An 11,449-nucleotide genomic window follows, 5' to 3' on the forward strand; every position below is an offset into this window, starting at 1 on the left:
CATTCTAGTTCTCTTATGTGCATGTTATTATAAAATAACTTCAAATCAAATCCTTAATCATTGATAAGTGTGCGTGCTTCCCCCGCCCCTCCCAACAAAAATCCCGCCCCCCCTCTCAGAAAATAGTTCCGACGTCCATGTGGACGGGGTCTCTTCACTGGTGGTGCAGCGGCAGCCGCGGCCTGAGTCCACGGGCCCGAGGGGCTTCCATGGTTGTGTTCTTCAAAATAATAAAAACAAAAATGAAGAAAAATAAATAATAAGATCAGTGCTATTTTAAGAGGCAAACAAAATAGATTCAAACAGTTGAAGCGTCATGTTGAACGCCAAAACACACATTTAGTGAGCCAAGTTATTACTGTAGCTTATTAAAGTTGTATTTTATTACAATTATTCTTACCAAGAAGACGTCGTGCTTCGTCATGAACACTTATCACGTCACCCTGGGCCTTATCTGCAAGCAGCTTAAGGCTTTTAAGTTTGGGATCCAAGAACACTGCCATCTTATGCAGGAGATGCACTTGGAATTTTTCATTCAGTATCCTGAGGCTTTTTTTCTTCAGCGAGGACAGTGTCATGCTGTCAGTGGTAGACGGCTGCAGGTGATTTCTCAGGCGCCCCAACCACACAACGGTCAGGTGAAGAGTTGGGGTTTTGGAGGCCTCCAAGGCCTTGGTGGCTTCTTTGAATCGTGCCAGAAAGGCAACCATGTCACCCAGAGTCTCTGTGCTCAAGTTGGTGAGGCGGTGTTCTTCTCCTCATTCCTCCAGAAGAGCACGGACTTGTTCATACTGGTTGTAGATGGAGTCCAGCATTGTGTGTAGCGAAATTCCAGCGTGTCTCCATGGCTGCTTTCAGCGTTATCTTCAGACGACTCTGGAGATTTGTCTGCTTAAAGTAAGTTACAAGGGACTTCGCAGACTCGATGAGTGCAGACACTTCAGCTTAGTCATCTTCAGCTGATGGGGTACCACCAAGTGTGGTGTGTAGCACTGTGTTCAAGATGTGAGCACCGCAATTACTAAGCCTGGTAACACTGCTCAGTGCTACAACTATATTTGCGCCTCTGTCAGTCACGTAGACCAGTTTAGGGAAGAACTCATCCAGGTTGTATTTGCGTAGTGCTTGCATGATTGCTGGTCTGAAGTTTTCTGCAGTTTTGCGTAACAAACTGTCCCATTCAGCTGTGCAAAGCACGCGCTCAATCAACTCCCACTTTTTGTCGATGTAATGCATGGTGACTGTAGTGTAAGATTTAATTATTGATCAGGTTAATGCTCATATTACATAGGTTGATTAAGGTTAAAGTTCATATAATGTTTTTATGTATCCATGTGTGTCAGAACACTTTTACACAAGTTTATGTATTCAGATATTGAGAACACACACACACCATACTTTGTACTGCGTGAAAGTGTAATAATGCACACACACACACTGAAGTTATATTGCATGAAGGCACAGGGGACCTCATAGTAATAGTCCCCAAGTTCCATATGTTTTTAAAAAATAAGGTGAAAAGGAGTTCAAACCTAATGGTGGGAGAGTTTGGGGATTTCCAGGATGAGGTAAAAGGATTACACCATTAAAACATGCCCAGGCATGATTTGGACAAAAGCATAAAGGCCTGCCACCAATAGGTTTGGGCTCAGGAAGGAAGGGCTAAAGGAAAAAGGGTGGAGATTCTCTCGGATCTTCACCAGCATAAAAGGGAGAGCTCAGAAAGCGAAACTTCAGTCTTGCTCCGGAGCCTGACTCATGAGTTGTATGTGTTGAAGCTTGTGGACACATTAAACTCGATTGCACCAGATTCTATTTGACTCCAGTGTTTCTCTAAGTGTAGCCAACTGAACCTAAACTACTAAAGTCAACTCAGAGGATGATCTTGAAGAGAAGGTGAAGACGAGGTCGGGAGCCATCTGGCCCAATTCCAGGCACCGATTTTCGCTTCTACATGACACAAAGATAACCAACTTTCCGGTAGTCATCTGTCCAAAGATCCAACGTAACCGCAGCGTTGCTTTCAGTCAGCTGCTTCCTCAGCTCTGGGATGAGTTTCTCTCGAATTTCTTCGGCACATTTTGTGAGTCTGCATGACACAGTTGTTGGATCCGGCAGAAGTTTCACAGCGTCGACTCTGCCAGACCGTGCCCCGACTTCAACCAAGCCCTGTGCCAGCTCCTTGAACCCTTCCCCACACACAGTTTCAAACGTCCCGAGACACAAATTTCCCGAGACACAAATTTCACCGCCAACTTGATTATGGCGCCCTTGGCCGCCCGGTCTGGTGTTGAGAGCTCATTTTTGCTTTTGGAAATTAATCTCTCAATTGACTCAGCAGCGGCTTTCCCACAGCAGGTCTCTGCGTGTTTTCTCAGCGACGAAGTACCTAGCTTGCGGGGCTCAAAGGCTAAAACTTTTTTGCACATTTTGCAGACGGCGTAGCCACTAACGACGTTATTCTCTTGGTCTTGAAGCAAACCAAACTTCTCCCAGACGTCCGAGTTGGCCCTCGACGATTTATTATCCACAATTTCATATTCACCACTCACTAACTTTGATTTTATGTCGTCCATTTTGCTCAGCAGCTAACCGGCGCAGGCGGCTCAGTTAGAGTGACAGTGGCAGTGACATTGTTTATTTAGGCGGAACTAGTCAACAGCTAACCGGCTCAGGCGGCTCAGTTAGAGTGACAGTGGCAGTGACGTTGTTTATTTAGGCGGAACTAGTCAAGTGTCATTCAAGTGTCAAGTCACTGCTTTTCACAATAAAATGATGAAAATAGTTACCCGCCGCCCCGCCCGTGTTAGTTCAGTTCTGCCCATGCCCGTACCCGTTAATTTATACAGGTATATTTTTTACCCGTGAGACACTGTTTTTGCGGGTAACCCATCGGGTACCCGCAGGTACCCAACCCGTTGCAGGACTCTGGGGCAGAGGCACTGTAGGCATCCTTGGCATTACCATAAAACAAATCCAGTGTCATATTCTCCCTTGTAAGACAGTTCACATACTGATCAAACCTAGTCAGATGGGAAGAGAGAGTAGTGTTGTTAAAATCCCCCATTATTGCAATGAATGCACAAGGGTGCTGTGTCTAATTTCTAGCACCAGTTTTATGGATGACGTCACATGCCACTGCTGTTACTGCCCACAGTGGAATGTTAGCAATAATAGCAACAATGTGTGAAAACTCCCATGGTACACCATACAGTCTGACTGACTGCCAACAGTTCAATATCCCGACAGCAGATCTTGTCATTCACCTTAACACCATGATGACACCATTTATTGTTCACAAGCAGGATCAATCCCGCACCTCTGTTTTTGCCGCTCGCCTTCATGTCCCTGTCTGCTCATACAGTAGACAATCCAGGTAGGTTCACACAGGAGTCAGGCACATTGTCATTCATCCACGTCTCTGTTAAGCACATGAGACTACACTCCCTTTTGAGTCATCGGCACCACAGCCGATGACTCGACACAATAAATGGTGTCATCATGGTGTTAAGGTGAAGGACAAGATCTGCTGTCGGGATATTGAACTGTTGGCAGTAGTTTGTCACACATGTTAAAGAGCGAGTTGACATTCCCCATAAAGAAAGGCTTGTATCTCCACCTCCTAGCCTTTAACTTAAGCTCCTGCTCTGCAGCCTCTGAACGGCTTCCTCAGCTCAGCTGGTATGGGGTGTCTTACTTTGTAAGAGGTTCTTCTCAGAGCCAGAAGATCGTCCCTCCTGAACACAACTTTATTGATCACATTGAAAAGATTAACAATAATTAGAAAAGAAAAAATAAACACACTCAAACAGGATTAAAAAACAGGAGCTACTCAGACTTGCTGCCACTCTGACTCACCTCTACAGTGCCCAGGAGACAAACTGGCACCTCTCCAGCTACCAGTCCCTACTTGAAGGGGTGATCCTCCGGTTCCCAACCCAATTGCTACTGCAATTTTAATCTTTCATTATACTTAGCCTTATTTATTTATATGAGATTTTTTTTTGCAGTTATTACTCTTTTAGAAAAAGGTGTAACTCACTAGTGAGTCAAAATCCCCATTATGTCCTGATATGCATTTGTATAGGTCACATGTGAAAGCTGGGGCTGGGGGAGGGTGGGGTTGTCAAGTGCCAACATTCTAAGGCTTGGAAAACTGCCAGAAACTGAAACTCCACGTCAATTCCCAGCAGCTCCCGGCAGTTTTCTGTGCTGCACACAAATTCCTGTGAAAAGTCATTAACCTGAGCTTCCACGCAATTTACATGTTACTTATTGACAATAATTACAATTTTCACATGGACAACTTAAAGACTACAACCTGAAAAATAAAAGTGATGAGTGGAAATAATATAATATCACTTTAACTTTTCTCAGAATTTTTTCTTATCTACCTAAACGTTTAAGTTTTTAGATGCTTACACTGAGTAGAAATAGCAACACACACCACAAACCAAAATCATCTGTAGAGGGGGGCAGTGTTAAGGGGCATGTGTTGTTCCTATTGTCCTTGACGAAAACTATGTCTGACCTAGTCTCTGTTTTAAGAGACATTTAAGGACATTTTTTATTATCATACAGCTGTCCTTTATTGGCTACTAAAATATTTTGCTGATATACTCCTTTATTTAAAAAGGTCTTTCATGGACTGCTTGAAATGTTCTTATACAATATTATGTTTCATGATGACCCTGCTGAAGGCCATATGCAGAAAGAAGTTAGTCTTGAAATAAAGTTGTGACTTTATAAGTTTTGCTGGAGTTCTCTGTCTGGTAGGTGGACCCTGTGTCAAATCTACTTTTAAGACCATTTTATAATTTTTAGTTTATTATGCTCATGTGAGGATAATAAACTAAAAATTATAAAATGGTCTTAAAACCATGTCGTTATTAGGCCTACTCCTGAGATGGTTAATATGGTTCCAGCAGCAAATGTTTGCTCCAAGGCCCAATCTAGCCATGTAAGTTAGTTCAAATATGTTTGTTCTGCTTCATATCTATATATAGTCCACGCATGTACTAAGTCCAGCTTTTTAAAATCTATGGCGAGGATGATAAAGTCTGTGAATTCAGACTGTTGTGAAGATAATCAGTGATGCCTGGCTGTAGGGCATTTAGGAATAAGGTAATTCCTGATACTTGGAAGACTTAAATGAAAATAGAAACAGCAGCAACATGAAATACCTCTGTTCCTCACTGGGACAACAGCTCACACAAACACAACACAGCAGGTCCATACTATTGATGTTCCTCACTGCAGATCACGGTTGTGACGTCAGCCTGTGTTTTTGTGCTGTTTTTTAAACTGTAGTAAACAGGAGTCCTGCCAGGCCTCTCAGGGAGCAGGATCGAACCTGTTACTGCTGCTGATGGGGGATATAAGTAGCCTGGAACACTGGTCTGAACCACACACACATGCTACGACTGTACCAGCTGCTCACACTGAAGCAGATATGGTAAGTGGAAACAAGTGCATGTTTTCAACTTTTTTACATTCAGTCTAATGTGTGTGTTTTTTTTTCAAAGACTATACTGCATGTTGTCTTCCTTTTATGTTAGTTTTGTAAAAGTTGTATTTATGGAAATATAACAATCTACATTTGAAATGTATTTGGTTGAGTTTGTTAAATTTATGTAAAATCAACTGCTTTGCTATAAAAATGATCAAATCTTTGTTTAATTAATCATCCATATTTTAATTACTCATGATGCAACAAGTACAGTAAAACTGATTTAGTTTACTTGTATAATACTGAACAGTCATACTGATGCTAATACTTCAGTTATACTCCACTTTATTTTAATGTGACCTCTTTTTCTTTGCTACTACGCAATTACTTCATTTATTTAGTGAGTAATCCATCAAAATTATTGATTCATCATTAACTGCATATAATAGAAATGACCTCACTGGATGTCTGACTCTATTAAATGCAGCTATTGCATAAATGATTACTTTACATTAATTTGGCTGACACTTTTTTTTTTGCAACTTACAGTATGCAAATCATGTAGGAGCAAGAGCTCCATATCCAAAATCAGGAGTGTATCGCTTTTAAACAAATAACTAAACTGCTACAGTACAAGCAGGGATCAAAATTAGCAGTCGCCAGTCGCCAGAGGCGACTAATTTTAACCCTTTGGCCAGTAAATGAAGTCACCTAACCAGCCACTCTGGCGAGTGAAAAAAATAGGGCCAAACTACTGTTATTGTTGTTTCTCCCGCCCCTGGCTGTGTGTAGGCTACGTGATGTCATTGGTTGCGCGCCGGTGTCGTACAACAGATCTTCAAGCCCACAACATGCCGCAAAGTGGGAGCTAGAACGTGAGCGTGCAGTTGGAGATCCGCGGTCCGCCATTTCCACGCCCTAGAAAGGCTGATAAGGGGGTGCTGTGGCCGTGCTGCGGCCGTGCTGCCTGCTCTCTCCGGTTTTACGCCAGGCTTGGCTCGTTTCAAAGACTCCTTGCGAAGCACTCCAGCGACCGGATCTTTGCTCTCAAACCACAAAAAAAGATGTGATGGCACAACAGTCTCCTTCAGTACATTATTCTATGCTTTCTTTTGATTTTCACATTGGCTAGTCATCCTGTTTAATTTGTCTTCTGATTAAATCGGAACCGTTGAAACAAGTTGTACTAAGCCTCTGCAAGTAATTGGTTGCTGGCAGACACTCTGTAGAGCCGATGCGCTGCTGGTTCTGCCGGCCTGAATAGAATATAATGTCTACTGTTGTGTACAGCATTTATAGACTGAGCTGAGTAGTGATGCGCGGGTCAACCCGTAACCCGCGGGACCCGCGGGACCCGCAAATGGACCTGTGGGTCGTTCAGCAGTGATCGTCTGTTAAATCGGTCAGTAAATGATATATGACATTATTGGCTATTACTGTCATGGCATCCGAAGGTACTGATGCATTGAGCAGGTGACAGTTCGCGGCCGTTTTCAAAACACACTTGTGTCACGTACTCCAAAAGAAACTTGTTGAAACTTTAAACAATTTATTGTACAAAACGGGGGAAACAAACTTTGACAAAAACGGTTCCATAGCCTGATTCATATTAAATTCAAAAGATAACGAGAAAACAGCTACAAGTTAGAGGGAATAGTGATAAAGTGGTAAAACTTGGCATTGATCCACAGCCTCAGACGGATGCGCTCAAGCCTGCCATGCGCACAAGTTCAGTTGGTAGGATAGGCCTACTATATTTTCACATTTTTAACAATGCAATTTAAAAGTTTTGATTTTTATTGATAACCTACATTTACCAACAACAAAAGACTACATTTAGAACCAGAAAAATATGTAAAAAAATAAATAAAAATAATAATAATAATTAAAAAAAGTAAATAAAAAAACAAATATCGAATACCAAATTTTCATAATGAATACCTACCCATAGAAACAAATATTCGAATATCCGAATATTTGGGTACAGCCCTAGAAATAACCAAAAATATTGAAGTTTTTCACAATATTGTGATTTATTGAGATGCGCCAGTATATAACAATGAGTGGATACATTTAATGTAAAGCTCATTAAGCAAAGTATGTTTTAATAAAGTATTTTAAACAATCAAATTTGACTCATTCCTTAATTCCACACAAAATTATGCTAATATTGTATTTTGAGAATTGCTTGAGTTTATTATAGTAATAACACATTGAAAATATACCAAAATGCTATTTATGATTTTTGGCTAGTGAAAATTTTTTTTTGGCCAGTAGATTTTTAAAGCTTACTAGCCACTTGGCTAGTAAGCCAAAAAGTTAAGTTTGAACCCTGAGTACAAGTGCATAAAGATTCTGCTTTTTTAAAGAAATTAGATTCTAAACTGCTGTCTGTAACTCTGGAGAGAGATAGTTAATTGTTAAGTCTCATTCCCAGGTTGTAAAATACCGACGCCTTGGGTTTTTGGGTCACAACTCACGACAGCATCCGTATTTGATGACCTGATAATGGGACACAATGGTCACATATCTTTAGAGTTATATAAAGCACCTGTTAGCAAGGGGTGTTGAAATGTAGTCTGAAAAGGTGGGCAGCCTACAGCGGGGTATGTATAGTGACTGTGCTGGCCATCAGATCAACCCAACACTGTGGAGCCAGAACACAGAGTCTGACCTAGATGATTTGTGTTGTTTGTATGTTCTTGTTCCAGAAGATAAAAGCCACAGTTGTCTGGACATGTACTTTAGTCATCTCCCTTTTCGTAGAGTCCTGTCATGCACAGAAGGTAAAACTCACTAGCTACTCACATTTCCCACTGATTTCCTATATCACGCCCTCTTACGAAAGCAAACTGCTCTCATCTCTTCCTGTCAGCTGAACATCCACTGGGGTCCTCAGTCCATGATGTACTTGAAGGGCAAACGTGAGTTTAACTGCAAAATAGACTATTTGCTCCCACCCTTTATTAAAAACAGAAGTTTTTAATAAACTCAGTTGTCATCAGGGGACATAACTCCATTAGTCTGATTTGTTTTTCCACGCTGAATGTACTGTAAGTTAACATCACATATACAGTATATTTGGAATGTGTTTGCTTCATTAAAGATTTGTGCAAGCTTATTGATGCCTAAACTGAGTAAAATATATGTCCACTGTGTTTTCTATTGCTGTAGCTCATCTTGGAATTATTTTCTACACATTTTCCAACATTTATCCTGACATCTTTTGTACATTTGTAAACTCTGGAAACTCCCCAAGAACTTCTGTGAACTTGAACACAGTTAAACAAGGGCCGAAGGGGTTAAATCCGTTTTTGTATTTAGCAGCAGCCTGAGTACTTCATGTACCCATAGTGTACAAGAGTTTTGTCCTGCATGAGTTTCTTCAGTAATGCAGTTTTCATTTTGTCAGTGTACATTATGATGTTCATGTGTTTCCAACACATGGGCTCATCTGCTTCATATGAAGAGCTAATTTACACAATTATTCATTTTGCCCTTTATTCTGTTGTAGCAGCTGTTGGAAATGTCTCCAGTTTTGTTGAAATCCAGAGACACTCTGGCTGCCCACAAAGCAGATGTTAAGATATGGAAGAGATACATGCAGTTTTTGTACCATATTTTGTGACAATCACACACACATGTCAATATGGACAGTAATTACAGCACTCCCATCTTGCCAGTTGAAGCTGTATTTCTTTCTGATTTGTAATTGTGCAACCATCACATTGCAATATGGACTTGTCCTCTGTGGAACCCTTAAACCCTCAATAAATGTGCAACATGTGTGAAATCCCATTGTAATGTGTCACAGAAACCAGATAATTGTTCAGTTGTCCCACAAATCAGTAATAAATCATCAGTGGGATGGAAACAAATTTTTAACATTAGAATGGACAACACTAACAGAATTATCCTACAGAAAAAACGTACAATATCATTATCAGTACACGATATGGTCAGCAACATATCAGTTTAACCCTGTGTTCTGCTGTTGCTGACTCCAGATGGCAGGAGGTTTGTGTCGGAGGATGACAGTATTTGGAAGCAGAGTCTGCAGGGCTGGTACGCAGTGCTCAAAGGTACAGTACAACTATACCTCATTTCAGCCTGTCATTTCACACTTACTAGAATTGTTTCTTCAAAGCTGCTTTTTTATATTGCCAACTTACCAAATTACTACTGATACTGATGGTGTCAAATCAGTAGAGTTAGTATCAAATACTACTGGGCCTTTTAGCCTCTTTTAGCTCATTGTCTGATTTACAGCACATTTACTCTCTGGGTCAGTCTCACCAGCAGCAGCACACAGCTGTTTTGAGTGAGAAAGCTCTGCTAAACACAATGTGCACTACCTTTGGGGCGGCAGTCACTCAGTCCATAGGGACTTGGCTTGAGAACCGGAGGGTCGGCGGCTCAAGTCCCTGTAAGGACCAAGTACTGAGTATGGAGTAGCTGGAGGCATGCCAGTTTGCCTCCTGGACACTGTTGAGGTGCCCTTGAGCAAGGCACTGAACCCCCAACTGCTCGGGGTGCCTGCCCAAGGCAGCCCCCTTGTTCTGACATCTCTTCATTTAATGCATGTATAGGTCATGTTTTGTGCATGTGTGAGACGACAACAGAGTGATACAAAAAAATTTACATTTCCTCTCGAGGATTAATAAAATATATCTTCTTCTTCTGGAGCATGTAGCAGCCAAAGACACAGATATTTCCCTGAAGTAGGTAGAGACCAAAAACAGAACTAAAAGAGAATTCATCAGGTGGACGCAAACACAACTCCAAATAAATGACAATGTGGAGACAGAGACGGAATTTCAGTCAGCAGCCGAAGCAACCAAAATCCAACCAGCGCAAACCCCAGCTCCTGAGGACCAGATAGATCTGACTCATCATCAGATCAGCAAACTTTCTGTTGCTGTCTTTACACAGGTTAGACTCAGTACTGCCGCTTGCCACCAGCCCGCTGTGGTAGCTAGGGAGTTCACATTGGTTGAGCTGCTGCCCGCTGTCCTCCAGGTGCAGGGAGCAAGGCAGAGGGGCTGTGGTGTGGCTAGCTAGCCAATTCTTGTCTCGTCTGTGGTATGAGAAATGGAGAGAGAGAGAGAGAGAGAGAGAAAGAGAGAGAGAGAGAGAGAGAGAGAGAGAGAGAGAGAAGGAGGGGCTTAGCAAATGATCTGCATGCACCTCTACAATGAAATAAGATAAATTAATTACTCTTTGGTGAACACTGGGCTATATGGAATGTGAGCATTTGTGTGTAATGCCTGGTGTGAGGGCTTAGGCTTTGATTTTCAGTGTGAGTTTGAATCCAGCCATCAGATTGATGATTTTGGTCTCCAGTGACCATTGTTATGTCTTTTTGTTCTCAAAAAACTATACAGTGTACATCAGTAAAGATTTTCAAATCTTTGTCTCTTTGTCTTTGTCTTCATCATGCTATACTACATGGTTGTCTACTGTGTATATGATGGTTGTTCATCGAGATCTGATGTATGATTTAAGTGTTCCCTTAATTTTTTTGAGCAGTGTAAATGTAGTATATTAATGGGCATCATGAAGTCAAGTTTGTGCTTTAATTTTGAAATGGACCTTTTTTGTGTGTGTATATCTGTGTGTGTGCGTGCATGAATGTGCAGGCCTCCAGAGACTGCAGTCACAGGACTTCCGTAATCCCAGTCACATCGGAAGCTCAGACCTTATCCACTACCGCCTGGAGAGATGAGGCACACAGGGTCAGACTGTCTCGACATTGGAACTAAACTAACAGTTCACTGAGAACATGTCCACAATTACAAAGCACAACATTTATATCACAGCACAACATTTATATCACAGCAGTCTAATTTATATTGAGTAGTACAGGCAAAGACACAATTGGTGCCAAACCCAACCAGATCATGAAAGCTCTGCATATGTTGTTACAGTATATGAATGTTTCAATGTATCACTGTTTTACAATTTCCTCACTGAATTATGTTTGTATTTTTCATCCATGAA

General features: G+C 41.4%; 1 protein-coding gene across 2 annotated transcripts; it reads left to right on the forward strand.

The window, feature by feature from the left end:
* The first annotated feature begins 2,015 nt into the window (after positions 1-2,015).
* LOC126408010 (spexin prohormone 2-like) lies at positions 2,016-11,449 on the forward strand. 2 transcript variants are annotated; one of them, XM_050073357.1, is made up of 6 exons: positions 2,016-2,083; positions 5,311-5,455; positions 8,164-8,235; positions 8,325-8,373; positions 9,457-9,531; positions 11,089-11,449. In XM_050073357.1, exons 2-6 carry the CDS (start codon positions 5,369-5,371, stop codon positions 11,172-11,174), a joined length of 369 nt encoding a protein of 122 aa, XP_049929314.1. In that variant the 5' UTR covers positions 2,016-2,083; positions 5,311-5,368; the 3' UTR covers positions 11,175-11,449. The 2 variants fall into 2 exon arrangements, with proteins under 2 accessions (XP_049929314.1, XP_049929316.1); XM_050073359.1 differs by lacking the exon at positions 2,016-2,083 and having other exon boundaries at positions 5,441-5,455; positions 8,161-8,235.

Source organism: Epinephelus moara, chromosome 20 (assembly GCF_006386435.1).
Source record: "Epinephelus moara isolate mb chromosome 20, YSFRI_EMoa_1.0, whole genome shotgun sequence".
In the NCBI taxonomy this organism is placed as follows: domain Eukaryota; kingdom Metazoa; phylum Chordata; class Actinopteri; order Perciformes; family Serranidae; genus Epinephelus; species Epinephelus moara.